This window comes from Mytilus edulis, chromosome 3 (genome assembly GCF_963676685.1).
Source record: "Mytilus edulis chromosome 3, xbMytEdul2.2, whole genome shotgun sequence".
In the NCBI taxonomy this organism is placed as follows: domain Eukaryota; kingdom Metazoa; phylum Mollusca; class Bivalvia; order Mytilida; family Mytilidae; genus Mytilus; species Mytilus edulis.
In genome coordinates, this window is record NC_092346.1 from 58,845,963 (window position 1) to 58,867,424 (window position 21,462).

General features: G+C 33.2%; 1 protein-coding gene across 1 annotated transcript; it reads right to left on the reverse strand.

The window, feature by feature from the left end:
• Positions 1-5,976: 5,976 nt before the first annotated feature.
• On the reverse strand, positions 5,977-21,367 carry LOC139514418 (proteasome subunit alpha type-6-like). Its single transcript, XM_071303635.1, has 7 exons — positions 21,201-21,367; positions 14,482-14,576; positions 8,093-8,174; positions 7,617-7,772; positions 7,099-7,277; positions 6,741-6,835; positions 5,977-6,153 (listed from the first exon to the last, which is right to left on the reverse strand). The coding sequence occupies exons 1-7, from the start codon at positions 21,274-21,276 to the stop codon at positions 6,096-6,098; spliced, it is 741 nt and encodes a 246-aa protein (XP_071159736.1). The 5' UTR covers positions 21,277-21,367; the 3' UTR covers positions 5,977-6,095.
• Positions 21,368-21,462: the final 95 nt, after the last annotated feature.

Sequence of the window (21,462 nt, forward strand, 5' to 3'; positions counted from 1 at the left end):
TTTAGCCATGGCGGCCATCTTGGTTGGTTGGCCAGGTCACCGGACACATTTTTAAACTAGATACTCCAATCATGATTGTGGCTAAGTTTGGTAAAATTTGGCCTAGTAGTTTTAGAGGAGAAGATTTTTGTAAAAGACTACAAAATTTACGGAAAATTGGTAAAAAATGACTATAAAGGGCAATAACTCCTTAAGGGGTCAACTGACCATTTTGGTCATGTTGACTTATTTGTAGATCTTACTTTGCTGAACATTATTGGTCTTTACAGTTTATCTCTATCTATGATAGTATTCAAGATAATAACCGAAAACGGCAAAATTTCCATAAAATTACCAATTCATGGGCAGCAACCCAACAACCCATTGTCCAATTCATCTGAAAATTTCAGTGCAGATAGATCTTCACCTGATGAACAATTTTACTCATGTCAGATTTGCTCTAAATGCTTTGGTTTCAGAGTTATAAGCCAAAAACTACATTTTACCCCTTTGTTCTATTTTTAGCCATGGCGGCCATCTTGGTTTGTTGACCGGGTCACCGGACACTAGATACTCCAATGATGATTGTGGCTAAGTTTGGTAAAATTTGGCCTAGTAGTTTCAGAGGAGAAGATTTTTGTAAAAGTTAACAGATGTCGCCGGACGACGACGACGACGACGACGGACGCAAAGTGATGAGAAAGGCTCACTTGGCCCTTCCGGCTAGGTGAGCTAAAACACGTCAAAAATCACTATATGAAAATTGCATGAAGAAGAAAACACTACTATATAAAACCACCTCTCAATAAGTAAGATATGTGCTGCCAAAAACATCCATTGGGTTTTTAAACCGGCACACAGCACTTTTACATGATATCTGCATCTACATAATACTTCTTAACTTTAAGTATGTTGAAGATTACAAGAAGGCATTGACATTGATGCAAAATTATTGTAGGAGTCTAAAGCATTGAACGTGGGAACACTCATAATCGAGTATATTAATTGCTCACAGAGACTATATTAGTTTAGCCATTCCGTTGACTGAGAAAGAGATGGATGACAACATTTTAGTCGAGGGTTGATAAGAATTATGGAATACAAGTTATACAACTAAATACAATTGTTTGTATTTGAATTAATTCACATACTGCTATGTGGAGACTTCAATCACTTGGAAAGATGATCCACTATAACGATATTTTTTGCAAAAATTAACCAAACGAAAAACACTTGATTCATCTCAGTCTGGACAGATTTAACTATATTTTCGTAACGAAAAAGATCAATATAGAATTAATCGTGACAACATAAGGATCTTAGATCAGTTTTTTTGTAGATATGAAACCCGAAAGCACATTGCCTTTTAAAGCCAAAAATCAACAGAAAACCGGTAAGTAAAGTCGACAAACCCATATCAGTCATTGTGAGGACAAAACGGAAAAAAAACCACAATCTAAAACATATCAAATAACCATATCAAATGGAGTTAACCAAATACTTCAAACTAGCAAGCCAAGAAAAATATATTAAATAATGGGATCACAGCAATAGAATAATAATCAATGGACAATTATGCATGCAATTAAACTATTTTTTTAAAAAATTGTCTGTCTGGTATTTTCTTATTGAGTACTTTTAAAAGTAAATGCTGCAATGCAATAGACATAATCGATAACTAAGGATTGTAATCTGGTATCCTTCTCTCAGAGGTTAGATCACAACAAGGACAAACTTTAAGGGACATTGGCTAGGCGAGCCTAGATGTAGAATAGAGAAAAAACGAAGATATACGAAACGCTCTTACAAGATGACGTTGAACGGTTATAGGATTACACGAATTACATAACACCCTGTAGGGGACCCTGTAGCCCTTTTCACCAAAATATTAAGCGTAAAATTTATCGTAAGTCTAAAATATTCCATAACAATTCAACTAAATATTTTTATCGTAAGATTAATTTTACACTTTCATCAGTAGGAGTTAGTCAGTAAAGTTTGGTGTGATCTGTTATGGGCCAACTTGACGGTAGAGAGGATTTTCTTGCTTCTTTTTGTACCTTGTTCATGTTAAACCTGTTAAAATAATTTTATTTTTCTTGAAATGAGTAGAATTTGAGTCTTTTGATCCGGTACAAACCAATGGTTGCACGCCACTTCATGAAATTTGAAACATTCGTAAGCTTTTGTTTACTTGTAAGAAAAGGAATATATTATATAGCTTTTTTCTTCAGTGTAAAGAGCTTATAGTTATACCAGCCAATGTAAATTCTGCTTCTGTAACTGAAATGTATTTTTATATTGATAAATATAATAACAGTTTGATGTTTGCTATTAGATATATTTCGAATCTTGCATGTTACTATTTTTCTCTCTGTATTTTATGTTATCTTGCTTATTAGACAAGGATGTCCGTTCCAACTACAGTTAAATAAGATAACACTGTAAATACATTGATAAATTATGATTGGACAGTGCTAGATTTTACATTTTGTTTTCTAGGCTTTAAAAACTCCTTCTATTTGATTCTGTATTAATAAACCTACAGGACTTGATCTTACAAAACTAATGTCAAAACGAAAACAAGCTATGGAAGTTATATTTGACAAATAATCTCAAAACTGTTCCAGAATATTAAAACCGATACCAGACAATCTCAACCTGACATACTTAATAAAATGTTTAGCTTAATAAATTCATATTCGTAAAGAAATATAAAACAAATGTTTATATTGACAAAGAAGACCACCTATATACGTTTTATATTGGTGAACTCATTGCCTTTTTGTAAAAAAAAAAAAAAAACTCACTGAGCTGGACGCACATACCTGCAGGTGTAAAGTCAATCTGATGTCATTTCAAATCACATTGGTTTGAGTAATCAACTAGACAAGCTCTCGTTCATTTATTTATGGCACCACATTCTCCTATATAACAAACTATTTGCAGATTTGACAATAAATTGATCAATCTAATTAGATTGTAAATTAATGAAACGTAAACCTTCCCTATCTATATTTTGTGCCAGAAAAGCTGAACAGGAAGTGCCAGTAAACTTTTTTTCTCGCTTAACCATTTTGTTGAGATTTTATGGTTTACCAGGCGTGATTTTTTGTTTTAGTATGTATAAATCAAAATCATGTCCTGTCGAAAAAGTACCACCCTCTATTGCATGTCAATGAATACTTGCATGCAAAAGCTAGTTGTCTGTAAAATGGCTTTTTTGCAAAGCAAAATTTCTGCTCCTATCCAACATAGCTTCTTTTCTTAAGGATATATTTCATGTCCTTCATTCTGGTCTTTGCATAATCTTGCTATTGGGTATATTAGTAATTTGTTCTAGTCCTGAGTATTCATGAAATATATGCCAGTGGACAGAAATGATCAATTGATCAATACAAATATGAATCTATACACCTATTTTGATTTTTCCGGAGAAAAATGTTGAATCAATGATAAAGTTTGAAGAGTCGAAGATATTAAGTAAGAGCTGGAAAAATGAAGTCTAGAGAGCTAAAATGCAAGACTTAATAAATTGCTTCACCAAGCACCCTGAATAGTTGGAGCCAAAATGAACACAATAATAAAGAATGATAAAGGACTGAATTTGGATTGTTTTTTGTGCAATACACCATGCTATTGTGAATTAAACCCCTCTCCCCCCCCCCAAAAAAAAAAAAACCCAACATTTTACCCACTCATTTTGTTTTTGCAAAAAAACTATTATTTGAAGAAATTTTCTTTTTAATTTCTGAAATCTTAAGAAAAATTTTGCCCCCACCCAACAATATCTTTTTAACCCCTCCCCCACCCCATTTTTTTTCACCACCTCCTTTTTCCCAAAAAAATAATTCTTTCCCTCAAGAAATCTTCATTTTCTCAATTCAAATTTCCAATGGTGTTTGCAACCATAATCATGACTAAAATTGATATACCATAATCAGCATTTTTAAAACAGTAAGTTCTATAAATAAATTGACAGTTTATCACCTCAAGAAAATATAACATTTCTTTATACATAATTTAAAAGCAGGAGGTAATTCAAAAACAACGTTGTACTTTTAAAGTCATTGCCCATTAACCAGGAAACACTTTTCTCTCTAATCCCTAATTGGTTTGAGCCATAACCACACCCCAGAGCCAATCCTAAATATCCCTTTGGGGTATGGAAACTTGTGTTATAATTTCAGAGAGACACATATATATTATACCGTTCCACAAGATATTGTCTTGAAACTAGAAAAACGCTTATTTGGGCCCCTTTTTGGCCCCTAACTCCTAAACTGTTTGGACCATAAGAGCCAAAACCAACCTTCCTTTTGTGGTTATGAACCTTGTATTTAAATTTCATAGATTTCTATTTACTTTTACTAAGTTATTGTCCAGAAACCAAGTCATCGGAACGACAACAATGCGATACCAATGTACGACAGCAATTTTTTTTCAGTTGTATAATAATTGGTATTTGCTGTTACGTACTTTTTTACTTATCTAATGGCATTTAGGAGTAAGATCATAGACTAATCTGCTATAAGTCAGAATAATGTGTCTAGGAGTGTCCTGTCTTTCTGCAGACTGTTAATCTTGCAGACTAGCAAGTTTAAAATCTGGTTCAGTGTGTTGGTCTAGTACAAATCAGGGTTTATATTAATATATTATGTTTTCTTCCTGAATATGCATTTGATTTTCAACTTGACCTTAAACATCCATCCATCAAGCAGGAAGCTACAAAAACACCAACCATACTTATCTCGGTCACATCTTTAAATTTTGTTGACCTAACCATTAAAAGAATCCTTAACCATCTTTCAAACCAGATGCTCTGCAAGGTGCAGCTTTATACGACCGCAGAGGTAGAACCCTGAACAGTTGGGGCAGGTATGGACACAACATTCAAGCTGGATACAGCTTTGAATTTGAATTTGGATTTTGATTAAATAATTGACACAGCAGAGGTTTCCGACACAGAATGTGGTCTATAAACTTAAAAACTTTTTTTTGCTTTTGAGCAATTCACTTTGCTGTGGAATATCAATCCCCTAAAAAAAAAATATAATTTCAGAGATTTATACACTTCAACACATGTTATTGACTGGAAACTACAAAAATGCTTATTTGGACCCTTTTTTGGCCCCCAACTTATTGCAACCCCCCATGGACCAAGAACCCAAAAACTTAATTCCAGCCTTTCCTTTGTAGTACGAATCCTTGTAGAATAATTTCAGGTAGATCCAAAAACTTAAACACAAGTTATTGTCTGGAAACTAGAAACATGCTTCTTTTTGGCCCCTTATTCCTACATGTTCAGGGAAATTAACCCCAAACTCAATCCCAGCCTTCCTTTGTTATATGTCAGAGAGATCCATACAGTTACACACAAGTTATTGCCTGAAACTGAAAAATGCTTGTTTTTGGCCCTTAATTCCTAGACTGTTTGCCCAATAACACTTAAAATAAATTCCAATCTTCTACTGATGGTATTAATCATTGTGGTATAATTTCAGAGCAATTGAAATATTTGTTTTGGGTCCCATTTGGCCCCTCCTTCCTAAACCTTTGAGACCATAACCCCAAAATCAATCCTAACCTTCCTTTTGTGGCTGGAAACATTGTGTTAAAATTTTATTGATTTCTATTTACTTTTATTAAAGTTATTATCCGGAAACCATCTGTCTTCGAAGGACGCTGACGATGACGAAGTGATACCAATATACGACCATTTTTTTTCCGTATAAAAATAAGTTACAAAATTTTAGACCTTGAATAAAAAATATGAATTACCAAAAAGAATGTGCCCATAGCACACAGATACCTCGCTAGTGATATTTATTACAAAAGTCGTTAAAAGGAACATGTGTACTAAGTTTCAAGTTGATAGGACTGAAACTTCGTCAAAAACTACTTTGACAAATTTTTGTAAACCAGAGCGGGTCAGATGAAGAGACTCACAGACTGAAAAAATAATGTGGAGCATAAAAATGAGAAAACTGACAGGAATAAGGTCATACAGTTTTAATTCCTTTTTTTAATGTATCAATATGTATAACGAATTGATGAGAATGTCAACGTCACAAAAGCACTAGTGAAAATTAATCTTGATCAGGGTGATGTAATCATCAGTCTTTCTCTGCAATAGCTACTAAGTGTTGGTCTATTTCTTCTTCACTCAGAGTTCTGAAAAAGAAAATTAAACCATTGTTCATATGGAAACAAAAAAGCTACCAGGTGTAATAATAATATGCATGGCTCTAATATTTCTAGAGGGCCATTATTTAAGAGGTCAAGTGTACTTAAATGTAGTAAACATACATCCAGCTAGACTGATGTTCAAAATTAACAATTCCAACCAGATGACAGCTGAGCTCCTTCAGAAATTTTCAACCCTCATAAAATTTGTATAATACTCTTAATTTAAAACATTCATTCTTGACTAGATGATTGGTTGATTGTTGCCTGCTTAACTACCAGTGGCAAATATTTCATTCATTTTCAAGACAAGAATAATTAACATACAATCAACTACTGAGGATTCATTTATTTTCATGGGTACCAATTTTCTTAGTTCGAGTGTTTTAAAATTACTTATCTAAATTCAAAGAAACATGATGTTTTTGCCCCCATATTCATTCATACAGTATTTTAATATCATTGAAATGGAGATATTTTATATAGGTGAATATATGGCAGCCATAAATAATATTAATATTAAAGCCAAGAATTTGTCCATAAAATGATCAACTAAACATCTTGATCATAATTACCTGAATGATTTTTTATCAGCTGAGATTACTCCAACTTCTATTTCTGATGATTTAAAATCTGCAGACAAAACAGTTGACAAACATGTTATAGCCACCTGAAAGACATTTCATAGCACTTGGTTATCAGAGTTTAATTAAATGTACAGAAAAGAAAACAAACAAAGAAGAAATATTCTGTGTTGTGTATTTCATTTTCTTCATGCAAAAATTATATAATTTATTTTAAAATACAGTTGTTGATGAAATATTGAAACCGTTTGAGCACTATGTTACAGCTCATGGCTTTGCTTGGTACAATCAAAATGCATACAGTTATATAGGTAAAATCCTTATTATCCCTATAAAGGGAAAAATATACCTCAACTGCTTCGTTAAATGTAAAATCTTGCTTCTTTTTCACTTTCTTTTCTAGAAAACTGTTGGCTTCTAATTGTTTTACACCAGCAGCTGTAGCTTTGTATCCACAGTAGTAACCAGCTGGGTCACACTTAAATATCTGTGGTCCATTCTCATCATCATATCCTAATATTACCATACCTTAAATAACAAATTAATAATAAGTGAAAATAAAATTTACAAGCACATTTTCTATCAATAATATATATGATTAAAAAAAATAAAAATTGTATTTGTTTTATAATTTTAATTAAGTGAATTTAAAATAAATAAATCATTCTGGAATGAGATATCCCAACTGATCCTGAAATTTGAATTGTTTCCTTGATAGGGTTTATGAGCCAATATACCCTGTTAAAATCCATAAAAACATAATAATACTTGTAAAGGATTTTTAAAATAACTTTACACAAAACTTTGGTATAAACTACTGGAAAGTTGTCACTTTAGACATAGGAAAAATTGTTATAACAAACTTACTGCATCCTAGAGGTCTCATTTCAGCACTTTGTGTATAGATCTGTGATATATCAGCAATTCTCTTACATAACATGTCTACTGGAATCTCATATCCATATGTATACTTCCATTTGGCAGCTTCATATCTTGCTCTCTGTACCTGAGATCGACTATCAGCTGTTGACGAAAAAAAAAATTCCATTTATTAATACCTTGAGAATGGTGAAAGTGAAGCTTAAGCCACCCAAATTAGCACACGTTATATGTTTGCTGGTCATAACCATTGCTTATAAGTTTTACAACAATTGGTTGAAGCAAAGTAAGTTAGAGAACGGAAACCAGTTTGAGGACGTACAGACACAAGTACTGCGGAAAAGGCAAAACTTAATGCCCTCATTGCCCACATAAAAACCTAAACAATTGAATTAAATTTGTGTCTGTTTTTAGAAAAAAAAGTAATCTCTTTCCTTTAAACATTATTTTTAATGCATCCTTACCAACCATTCCAGTCATTACACATCCTATATTTTCTGTAAGTTGAAACAAATGGGTGACTGTTGAAGCGTCTAATAATTTATCCTGAAAAAAACAAAACAATGGTCCTTATCTTAAATGTTTTTTTAAATAATGTAAGATAAATTGCTACTTGCTTAAATCATTCATTTATTTTCTCAATAAAAATCTTATTTTTGAAGTTGTGTCCTTCAAATCTTTGGGAGAAATGTTTTTGTAGCAGTTTTTCCTCTTTTTTTCCAACAAACGAAAGTTACAATTCATCGTATATAGAAATTTTTCATGGGTAGAAATTAGAACCTTAAAAAATGCACTGATTGACAAATTTAAAAAAAAAATGCACATCAACATTTTTATGTATCAAGCAAAGGTCATTACTCTGCCAGTATTCATACAGTATACATGTAAATTGTACAATGTATCTTTGGCATAAAACAAAGATGTACATGTATGTACTGGGATATTAATACATTCAACTGAGTATTACACAAATGTAAACCTAATGAAAAAGTCATTTATTGCAGTTTGTAATATATGCAATTTATTTCTCCCAATAATCTGCAAATTAAAGTTTAGACCAGGTGCTCCGCAGGGTGCAGCTTTATATGACCGCAGTGGTTGAACCCTGAACAGTTGGGGCAAATTTGGTCACAATATTCAAGCTTGATACTGTCTGAATTTGGATTGTGATCTAATTTTTGACATAATATAGGTTTTTGTAACAATATAAATGTGGTCAAAGATCTAACAAATCTATTGCACAATACTGTGCAATTGAAGATATCTCCTTTAAACTTTAAAAAAAAAAGTAGTGTAAGGGAGGTAATCAAGTAATCAAACATATATATAACAGTATTCTTTAAATTCTAATAGCATTACCTCCATTACACTGCCTTTAAAGTGTCTAAATTGTCCTTTAACCAGAAAACCCTGGTTTTCCCCCTTTTCTGCCCCTAATGCTTAATGATTTGAGCCATAACCCCCATAATCATCCCCTTGTAGTATGGAAACTAGTGGTATAATTTCAGGGAGATTTATACACTTAAAACACAAGTTATTGACTGAAAACTAGAAAAATGCTTACTTGGGCCTCTTTTTTTTTACCCCTCACTTATTGAAACCCCCCTCCCACCTTGGAGCAAGAACCCTAAAACTCAATTCAAGCCTTTCTGTCGTGAATATAGGCCAAGAGACATTAGAACGTTTTGTAATGTAATTGTTTCCCGTACTTTCGCGCACACTATTGTTAATGTAACGTAACGTTATTGTTACGTATATATATATATCATCTTACGATCATAAAGCATCTAAACTAGCAAGACGTTATTATTCCTCCACAACAAAAGAGAATAACCCTCAAGATATTGGTGCCGTGACGAAAACCTCAACTAGAGATGAGTTCGAAACTCAAAACAGTACGAGCCGCACATCGACGAGCAGTAATAAAACTACTGAAAAAAGCAGACCCGACAGAAGAACCGCAACAAGATGTTGTCAACCTCAGATCCATGATGGAGCTTATCAAAACCAAGAAGAAGACATTGTCCGACCTCAATGAGAAGATTTTAGAATCTATTGAAGAAGAAGAAGACCTCGACGAAGAAATTGAAGAAGTTGACAGATACGAGTTAGAGATTCAAATTGGAATAACGAAAATTGAAAAGTTCATAAAAGAAGTAAGTGTTAGTCAGTCTAAAAATCAATCAGCTCTTAACCCTAATGCATCAGATTTTATATGCAATAACCCCAGCGTGCAAGAACATTCTAACCAGATAATTTTCAACTCAGAGCAAACAAGCCTAAGCCAGTCAAGCATGCCCACCTCCACAGTGTCAAGTCATTATAACAAATTGCCTAAACTCAACTTGCCAACTTTCGGCGGAAATTTATTGGAATGGTCAGCCTTTTGGGATTCGTATAATAATTCCGTACATGAAAATCCTTCATTGAGTGACGTGCAACGATTTAATTATTTAAAATCGCAACTTTATGGAGAAGCTAGCCAGTGTATTTCGGGAATGCAAATGACTAATACAAACTATAATCAAGCAATACAAATTCTACACGAGAGATTTGGCCAACAACACAAAATAGTAAACGCATACATGCATAATTTGCTAAATTTGCCTGCACCAACGCCCGGAATTAGGGGACTGAAATCGTTCAGTGACACAATAGAAAGTAATATACGTGAATTAGAAGGAATGGGTCGATATCAGGAATCGTACGGAAGCCTTTTAATACCACTAATACTCAACAAACTTCCATGTTTTGTCAGACAAAATATTACTCGAGACCACGGTAATGATGATTGGGATATTTCAAGTTTACGCAAAGCAATAAAGAAAGAAATTTGTATCCAAGAGGCCGCTAACGCCAATCCTATTGAAACCGATATTATCCCCACCGCATCGTTCGTGACAGAAACTACAAACAAAAGATGGAAGTCAACAGGGTCTAAAGATAGTAACAACAATAGTTCCGTTAAGACTAAAAGGCCGTGTTTGTTTTGTCAAAACCCGCATCACCCAAATGAATGTACAAAGATCACCGATATAAACACCCGCACCCAAATCGTAAAGGAAAAACGAGTTTGCTTTAACTGTTTCGGTAATCACAAGGTTTCGGAATGCAAGTCAAAATACAGTTGCCGAAATTGCAGTATGAAGCATCACAGTAGCATCTGCCGTAATAATTTACTAAATGAAAACTCCACTTCAAATGAAAATAAAGCCGTAACAAAACCTGTCAACGAAGAGCTACAAAGTACCACAGAAACAAAGAGCGCCGCTATGCATTCTGCCGTTACAGCACATACCGAAATTCTATTGAAAACCGCCGTAGCGCCCGTATGGTACCATGATGAAAGTGTTATGACTAACATTCTACTCGATGAAGGCGCCCAGAATTCATTTATTTCTCAAGAACTAGTAGAGAAACTCCATATCAAACCAACTGGTATAGTAAGCATGCAAATTTCTGCATTTGGCGGGAAAGAAGGTGATGTACGCAACCTGGAGAAAGCAACATTATCCATTGAGACCGAAAGAAAAGAAAGAATTCCAATGGAAGTAATTATTGTTCCAAAAATTGCCGCACCGATACATATGAAGAAACGGGTAAACATTAACAGCTTGCCCTATTTACGAGGATTACAACTTGCCCACCCAGTCACGCAGGATGAAAAGTTTTCCATTTCCCTTCTCGTTGGAGCAGATTACTACTGGTCTTTAGTACAAGATGAAATTATTCGAGGTGACGGACCAACAGCTGTTAAATCCAAAATAGGCTATTTGCTATCAGGACCGCTGAACACAGATACTGACAATACACAATGGAACTCTACAATGATGAATGTTTTAGTGGTGCACAAACCCGAGGAGTGCAATTTACAGAAATTTCGGGAAATTGAGTCGAGCGGATTAGAGACGGATTCTGATGACACCATACAAGATGTACAAAACCTAATGCTTGAGTATCAAAACTCTAGCATAACTTTTAAGGAAAATAAATATGTTGCAAAACTACCTTGGGAACCACCACCACTACCAAAGGATCGAGTTAAAGACACCATACCATTTTGCACATCTGTGATAAATATTACCGGACCTCTACACATCAAGGATACATCTCATCTTTTACACGGAAGGATTATTACGACCACAGAGATGCACAACGACAAACACAACGCGAATATTCAACAACTTGATACGATCACAGCAAACACAATATTTGAGCAGCAAAAGTACGGACTTCTAGAGGACTAGCTACCACACGATCAATTGTGAAGTTATATCCATTAGAACTATAGTAACTGTTAAAGGATTTTTGTGAAGGACAGTTAACGTAAAGTGAAATTACTTAAAACTTTCAATGTGATTCATTTATAGAACTTCAAAGTTTTGATTATTTATCATTTCAAATAATTATATTTATTATGCATTTTTGAGGCCCCCAGAATGTCGTGAATATAGGCCAAGAGACATTAGAACGTTTTGTAATGTAATTGTTTCCCGTACTTTCGCGCACACTATTGTTAATGTAACGTAACGTTATTGTTACGTATATATATATATCATCTTACGATCATAAAGCATCTAAACTAGCAAGACGTTATTATTCCTCCACAACAAAAGAGAATAACCCTCAAGATACTTTCCTTTGTAGTAAGAAACCTTGTAGCATAATTTCAGAGAGATCCATTCACTTAAACCCAAGTTATTGCCTGTAATCAAGAACCAGATGCACCAGATGCACTGCAGGGCACAGCTTTATACAACTGCAGAGTTCGAAATCTGAACTTTGGGGCAAGTATGGACACAACATTCAAGCTTGATACAGCTCTGAATTTGGATTGTGATTAAATAGTTGACACAACACAGGTTTCTGACACATAATCAGTGTGGTCTAAGAACTTAAACTTAAAAACTTAAAAACTTTAAATTTTAAATTGTACATTACCTATTATGGTCCAATATCCAAAATCTAAATATATGGTTAGATTCAGCATATCAAAGAACCCCAAGAATTCAATTTTTGATGAAATCAAATAAAGTTCAATTTTGGACCCTTTAGACCTCAATGTGGACCAATCTGATAACCGGGCCCAAACATCAAAAATCTAAATACATGGTTAGATTAAGCATAATTATATCAAAGAACCCCATATATACAATTTTTGTTGAAATCAAACAAAGTTTAATTTTGGACCGCAATTTGGACCAACTTAAAAACTGGGCCTATAATCAAAAATCTAAATACAGGTTTAGATTCAGCATATCAAAAAACCCTAAGGATTCAATTTTTGTTGAAATCAAACAAAGTTTAATTTTGACCACGATTTGAACCAACTTGAAAACTGGGCCCATAATAAAAAATCTAAGTACATGTTTAGATTTAGCATTTCAAAAAACCCCAAGAATTCAATTTTTGTTGAAATCAAACAAAGTTTAATTTTGGACCCCAGTTTGGACCAACTTGAAAACTGGGCCAATAATCAAAAATCTAAGTACATGTTTAGATTCAGCATATCAAAGAACCCCAAGAACTCAATTTTTGTTAAAATTTTAATTTACTTTTGGACCCTTTGAACCTTAATGTAGACCATTTTTAAATGGGACCAAAAATTAAGAATCTACATACACAGTTAGATTCAGCATATCAAAGAACCCCAATTATTCAATTTTTGATGAATTCAAACAAAGTTTAATTTTGGACCCTTTGGGCCCCTTATTCCTAAACTGTTGGGACCAAAACTCCCCAAATCAATCCCAACCTTCATTTTATGGTCATTTACCTTGTCTTTAACTTTCATAGATTTCTATTTTAATTATACTTAAGTTATTGTGCGAAAACCAAGAAAAATGCTTATTTGGGCCCCTTTTTGGCCCCCAATTCCTAAACTTTTGGGACCTCAACTCCCAAAATCAATCCCAACCTTCCTTTTGTGTTCATAAACCTAGTGTTTAAATTTCATTGGTTTCTATTTACTTATACTAAAAAGTAATTGTGCGAAAACCAAGAATAATGCTTATTTGGGCCCTTTTTTGGCCCCTAATTCCTAAACTGTTGGGAACTTAAACTCCCAAAATCAATCCTAACCTTCCTTTAGTGGTCATAAACCTTGTATTTAAATTTCATAAATTTCTATTCACTTATACTTAAGTTATAGTGCGAAAACCAAAAGTCTTCAGACGACGACTACAGAAGACGATGACGCTGACGTGATACCAATATACCACCAAAAAATTTTCAATTTTTGCGGTCGTATAAAAATGCTTCTTTTTGGCCACTAAATGTTCAGGGATATTAACCCCAAACTAAATCAAAGCCTTCGCTTTGTAATATGGAACCTTGTGGTACAATGTCAGAGAGATCCATACAGTTATTCAAAAGTTATTGTCCCGAAACTACAAAAATGCTTGTTTTTGGCCCTTAATTCATAGACTGTTTGCCCCATAACCCTTAAAATAAATATCAACCTTCTACTTTATGGTATAAACATGGTACAATATCAGAGCAATTTAAATACTTATACACAACTTATTGTCCTGAAACTAGATAAATACTTGTTTTGGGCCCCTTCAGGCCCCGTATTTCTAAACTGTTGGGACCGTAACCCCCAAAATCAATCCCAAACTTCCTTTTGTGGTTGCAAACATTGTGTTCAAATCCTATTGATTTTGATTACCTAATACTAAAGTTATTACCTGGAAACCATCTGTCTTCGGACGACGCTGACGTGATACATGTACCTACATGTACATGTATATGACCAAAAATCTTTAATGTTTGCAGTCGTATAATAAAATACACAAGGGAAATCCCTAATTAACTTACCTTCCAATTTATAAAACTGATATAGTATACTTACTGGAACTTTTTTCTGTGTAACACAAACAGCACTATCTTTTCCACGAATAGCAACTGATGTTAACCCTCCTTGGTTAATGGCTTTAAAAGCATACTCTGTAAAACACATTTAAAGAAATTTACTAAAACTTTTATTAAATACTGTAATGTTAATTCAGAATTTTTTCTAATACTAATGACATCCATAGGATAAGTTAGCCACACCTTCTACAGATGTATCGGCCATGGGACAATATCTTCCATAGTTTTTTGGGGGGAAATAAATTTTATTATTTATAAAAAGTAAAGTGATAAATACATGTACATTGTAGATGGTAATACATGTAACATATTGTATGCTGTATTCACATTGTTAATTATGTTTTTTTTATGTTCTGTTCACTTGGAATACACATTATATATATATTAAACATGAACAAGAGAAGAAGATATTTCTAATCGAATTATGGGCCCCAAAGGGCTTAAACATTACAACATCAATAATTTTCATAAAACAAAACAAACAATGAGATAACAAAAATATATTAAAAAAGTTTTTAATATCTAAGGCAGACTAAGTATCTACCACATAAGGGAAGTGCTCCTGTGAGACTTCCCCCACCTCAGTAGTCATGGTGGTCATCATATCATTGTGACTCTACTCATCTCTAGCTAAAAATCCTATATAACCACCGTGGGATTCTTTAGTTAGGTCACTGTGCCAATGTAACTGGAGAGCATGATTTTCATGGTAAAGACTGAGTGAAATTCACTCAAAACCTGGACTTGTGGGATAGGAGTCCCGAGTTTGAGTGTAGAATCATGCTCGCAAATTACACTATAAAAAGTCTTTGCAGGGTGTGTACAATGAGTCCTATGGACAGTATGTCTTTGCAGGGTATTGACAATGAGTCCTATGGACAGTATGTCTTTGCAGGGTATGGACAATGAGTCCTATGGACAGTATGTCTTTGCAGGGTATGGACAATGTATGTCTTTGCAGGCTATGGACAGGGTTGGCAAAAACCCGGGTTTTATGAGTATTGCCCAGCCCTGCAGTCTTAAAAACATTCAAGAGCCACTCTCAAAAGAGTTATGAGAGACTTTTACATAAAAAAGGACAGCTCGATAAAAATACAAAACATTTTTTATCTATATAAAACATTCGTCCTTTGAATTAAAATATCATGGCAGATTTTGGCAGAATAAAAGCACAAATTTTCATTTGTAAATAAAAATATAAATTTTTCATCATCATTTAAGTCTAAAAAATCAATATTAAAAGAAACTGCTCTAGTAAAAACCTCTTGTCTTGTATGTGAATATAAAGGGCATTTGAGTAAAACATGTTTCTCATCTTCAATGAGTTTCTGTTGCATACATGAATCATTAAAACAAAATCTATTTTCACTTAAAACCCCTTCATATCTGCCTGTTTCAATTCTTATTGGCGCCACACCACATCGAAATTTAGCAAAGGCGCTTTTATATTTTCCTGGCATATGAACACTTAAATAATGTTCTTTATAATATTCTTGTTTAAATGAATGTTAAAATGACAATTCACTTAAAAAAAAGCAATTTTATCAAAGTTTGGATTATTGAAATAATGCTTGGTAATTAACAAGGTACAATATGTATCCTTAACCCTTTCGCTGATGAGTCCCGGTTTACCGGGATTCACGCTTCAGACAGCTGACGATGAGTCCCGTTTTACCGGGATCGGAATACCTCTTTTATATTTCCCGCTCAAAACAGTGCTAACATGAGTTATCTTTCTTTGATGAATACCCGGATGAAAGTGTAAACATGGCGCTTCCGTTTGTTGAAAACCGTGTCAAAATCAGACGAAATTTACGGAATTTACGAGAATTTGAAATGAGGGAAAAAAAAATTTGAAAGAATATGGAAGAATTGAAGCCAAACTAGTATACTTTTTTGACATAAAATGTTGTTTTATGTACAAAACACTTGGAATGGACATCATTCAGTGCGAGGAATTTGTACAGCCTCATAAAATTTTTCAAAATTTTGCCGTTTTGGGTTAAAAAATTACGATTTGGGTCTTAGAGCAGAATTTTGAGAATTTCACCTAGATAACGGCGAAAAATTGAAAATTTGAATATTTTATGAAGAATAAGTTATCAAAACATGAACAAAACTGTGAACATGGTGTTAGTGAATGAAATAAATACACAAATAACTACAAACAAGTTTTTATTGACATTTATTATGAAGATCTCCCACTTGAGTAATATAGTAGCCAGGGAAGCCATCGTCTCAGAGTAGCTTTTGTCTGGGCATCAATCGGTGAAAGGGTTAAACGTGATAATCTTATATTCTGCCTGCATATAAAATTAAGGAAAAACAAGTGAAATTGAATATTCATTCTTCTAAAAATGACTCTCAATGGTTATCTGTATAAAAAGAATGTATTTAGCTGTAATACTATGAAACTACAACAAGTCTTTAATATTTTGTGTTAAAAAAAAAGCTTAAAAAATCATATTGCCCAGTAATGCCCACTATTACCATTTCTGGGAGTATTGCCCAGCCCGGGAAAACCCGGACCTGGGAATTACCGGGTGGGTAATACTTTGCCAACCCTGGCTATGGACAATGAGTCCTTTGGACAGTTGGTCTTTGCAGGCTACGGAAAATATAGCTGACGTCTATGGACGTTGTGGAAGTGTGGATGTCAAGTCTCGAAAGGGTACATACATGTATAATATTGTCTGTATGCTATATGCCCTCCTGGGGCCCTAATTTGGTAAATAAAATATTCTATTCTATTCTGTACATGCCTTCTTTATTATAATTAAGTGTTCACAAATTCTTATGGAGATAAACAAAAAAGAACTTGTTCGGTGTGAGCCAAGGCTCTGTGTTGAAGGCAGAACATTGACCCATAATGGTTTACTTTAAGTCTTTTATAAATTGTTATTTGGAATAAATTGTTATTTGGATGGAGAGTTGTCTCATTGGCACTCACACCACATCTTCCTATATCTATGATAATAATAAGATATAATAAGATAAGATTCTTATGAAAATTTTGATATGAATACATGTAGATAACAATACACCTTATCGCTAATCCAGGCTGACCTGGCCGCTTGAACTTTTCACGTCAACAACAATCAGTTTTCCATTGTGGCGTCAGAAATTTTGTTTTATGACGTCAAAATTTTACGGGAACCTGTGTAATATCCAGTAATGGCAGACAAATAGCGATAAGGTGTATATGTTACAGGGAATTTGTGAAATCAGTGATTTTGTAAAATCACTGAAATTTCAGGGAATTTGTAAAATCACTGAACTGATTAGTGATTTTATAAAATATCTGATTTTGACTAGTGATTTTACAAAATCCCTGAAATAATTAAGATCTTTTTTACAGATTCACTGATTAAATTCAGGGAATTTGTAAAATACATTCATTCATTTTTATTAAGAATTTCTGTGAAAAAAGACTACAACAGTAACACTCAATAAGTTTGAGGTTAATTTAGTCTTTATTTTAATATTAAGTGAGCGGTTTTCATGCACAAAACAACTGACATACTGTAGAACAATGGCTCAGGCACAAATGTCTTGAAATCAAGAGCAAACATACACACAAAAGTTACTTCAAATAATTGAGGTAAAATTAAAGTGCAACATATGGAACCAGGGAATATGATAAACATTTTGGATTATTTGGTCAATGAGCCACAGAAGGAAGACAAAACAAGCTGTTATCACTACCGTGTTTGAAAGAAAGTTACTGTTTATTATAGTTTTTCTGTATAATTACAGTAGAAAATAAAACCAATTATATCAATTTTTTAAATCAAATATAAAAACTGATCAGAACATTAGGTTGATTGCTGTCATTAGAGAAGAAAAACACATATATGTAAGGTATAAGAAATTGAGTGGGTTAGGGTATGTGATCCAGTGGCAAATATTACATGCATATCAGATCAAGAGCATCTTATTGCTGCATGAAAAAGTGTTGTATTATTAATTTGCTGCCTATAAAATAACATTTATATTCACAAAATAATAATAAAAAAAGACAACAGAAAACATTGGTAAAAACACTTTGTTTTGCACTTGCATGTTCATGAATAGGTTAATCTAACCAAGCAAAAATAAACAAAGTTTTACCTACTTTGATCATTTATCAGACACATGTATTCTATCACAAAGTAGTATAACTTTGAATAAGTTTCTAAAATTTCTCAACTCTTTTAATCCAAATAAAGTAAATATTTTGTTGATAAATGAAGGTATGAAGTTCTTCAATGTGAAGATTTGAAAAAATTGTTAAAAACTATATTCATCAGATGAAGATGTTTTAAAAATATTATGTATGTCTTGAAGACATGTACAGCATAGTTAAGAGAATTCACATATCAATAGCTTATAGTGGTAGGGATGTCACCCAAACTTGTCTTGCAAAAATAAGCAAATTCAGAGTGGTCTAAATACCTGTTTAAATGCCTTTTAGTCATTATCATTATACACAAGTTCTAGCTCATAGAGTTTATTTATTAAACAAATATACATTGTATTTATAAATCATTAGTGATCATTCATTTGGTCTATCTTTATATTAAGAAAAACACATCAGTGCTCTAGCTAGAAATCAAAAGGGGCAGGGTGCCAGTGGAGGGCAGGGCACTTTTTATGATAAGAAAAGGCGCTGCTCATTTTTTTGTCTACGTTTCTGTGTGTATCACGAGTTAACGAATCTCTTTTTTTTTTTACTGTATATGGTTTTTTTTTTAAATAAAGATGCTTTTTAACTATAGTCTTTATTTAATTGTTTGTGTAGTTATGAATGATATAGTATATCTTCATCAACATATTATGTTTTTACAGTTTAACTTCACTCTACCCATTATCAAAGAATATGTGTTTTTCTTATCTATATAGGAATTATAGCTTTTAATACATGATATGATCTGAATCTGAGAGCATTACTAATTTAACAATGTCAATGTTTAGAACATGGATTGCTAAAAGTATAATTATCAAGTAGAAATTGCAATATATATTTTTTAATATGTTCAAAGACAGTTAATATCTTTAAGGTAACATTATTATGTTATTATATATTCAATTGGTAATTTATTCCTTTTTTTTTATACTAGATAATAATTTTAGAGCACAAATTTTTAATAAGCTAAAACAGGGGAAGTAACTCCAAAATCAATTCCCACCACGTTTGGGTTAATTAAAAACTGCTTGTCGCTAACAAGTTGAGATGGAAGGCATTTCTGTAAAGGCATAGTTTTATTTTGATGACTTGTATTCAATTCTAAAGTCATGAAAGTCTTCATTTATATTCGCTCTTCCATTGTGACTTGGAGATCGAAAATGCCGACCCAAGCTAAACACACTCGCTGACACATTCATCAAAAGTATGACAAAAAGATACATTGTCCTAATTAAATTACCTAGTTATTAACACCTTCGAAGTCTTTATCATTGTAATTGATTGTAATGACATGATTAACCCGGGGGCAATCACACAGGTGTCATATATGTAATTAACTTGGAGATCAGAAATCGATGAAACAAAATTTTACCAAAACGGCACAAGATAATTTTGGAAAAAGACGTCAGGGCAGAAGGGCGCGGATGAAGGCACCCAGGGCGCGGCTGAGGGCACCCAGGGCGCGGCGCCCTTCTATTTTGGGCTAGCAGCCACTGCACATTTCTAATAGCATGTTATACTTTTACAAAATCTCTAGCTCTATTTTTAGTGATTTTGTAAAATCCAGAACAATTTCAGGGATTTTACAAACCACTGAAACTGTTAGTGATTTTACACAATCACTGATTAGTCCAGTGATTTTACAAAATCCCTGATTTTACAAATTCCCTGTAACATATACTATCATGCTATAGAATGTTTATTGAATTATATATATAGCAGCTAGCTTTTAATTTTTTATCATAGATATAGGAAGATGTGGTTTAAGGTTCATCATAACCTTTTGGCTAAAATGGCCGTATTTACACCCCAAATTTTACTCCGAGTACAGACTAATCTATACACCTGCAACAGTTTTAAGGGATGGCAGGAACTAGATATATAAATTTTAAATGCATTTTATGTTTCAGAAAATTATAAACTTTTCTAGATTTTGCTATCCATTTTTTTTCGTTCCTGCAGAAGGTGCAAAAATTAACTAAGTAGTGAAAACGATTGAGAAGCTCCCCTCATATAATCAATGTTGTGAGTAGTATTGATTTAAATGGACAATAGATGGACAATAGACACCTGTAAACAATAGGTGATTTAACAGGTTTAAACTGTGTAACTGAGTGGACCGTATCAAATGAAACTCGGGTGTTTGTTTATTTTGCTATCTTCTGCAGACTGGAAAAAAATGAACATCAAAATCCAGGTAAGTTTTTAATTTTCTGAAACGTAGACTTCATATAACTTTTATATATCTAGTTCCTGCCATGCCTTAAAACTCTCCTGGATGTACCAGTTTGTCTGTACTCATAGTAATTTTGGAGGTGTAAACACGGCCATATTTTTCAATTCCTTATGATGAACCTTAAGAATTTATGTAGACCAAAAGTTCAAAAAGCTTTAATGATGCTAACCTCTAAGTCTTGAAAGTGGTGTGTACTGAACTTATAGAGACGTATGTAAAGTAAAAATATATGTGATAATGTGGTTGTCACCCTCCCCCTTTTTTCGTTTCTTCTTATCGAACCAACAGTATCCCTTACCAACTTGATAAAGTCGTCCTTCAGGAGAAAATATAGTAATATGTCTGTCGAAACCTGCACTGCTACCTCGAGACATCTTTTTATGAACAAATGTCCATGAAATTATAAAAAATACCGGGTGATAAAGCTCTTTCAAAAGTGCTGACTTTACTGTCTGATTTCGTATTTAAAAAAAAACTAAAATATCATAGAGTAAATTGATAAAAAGCATCAAGCCGTGTTATTATATTTTTATTTATGTTTTCCATTAATATAAAAGTTT

What these genes read in the sequence shown, in the direction of transcription:
- LOC139514418 (XM_071303635.1), bottom strand. Translation starts at nt 21,276, where the DNA reads ATGTCTCGAGGTAGCAGTGCAGGTTTCGACAGACATATTACTATATTT. An exon ending in TTACACAGAAAAAAGTTCCA is followed by an intron (nt 8,175 to 14,481) that starts GTAAGTATACTA and finishes TGTTTTTTTCAG; the next exon opens with GATAAATTATTAGACGCTTC. An exon ending in GCTGATAAAAAATCATTCAG is followed by an intron (nt 6,154 to 6,740) that starts GTAATTATGATC and finishes TTTCTTTTTCAG; the next exon opens with AACTCTGAGTGAAGAAGAAA.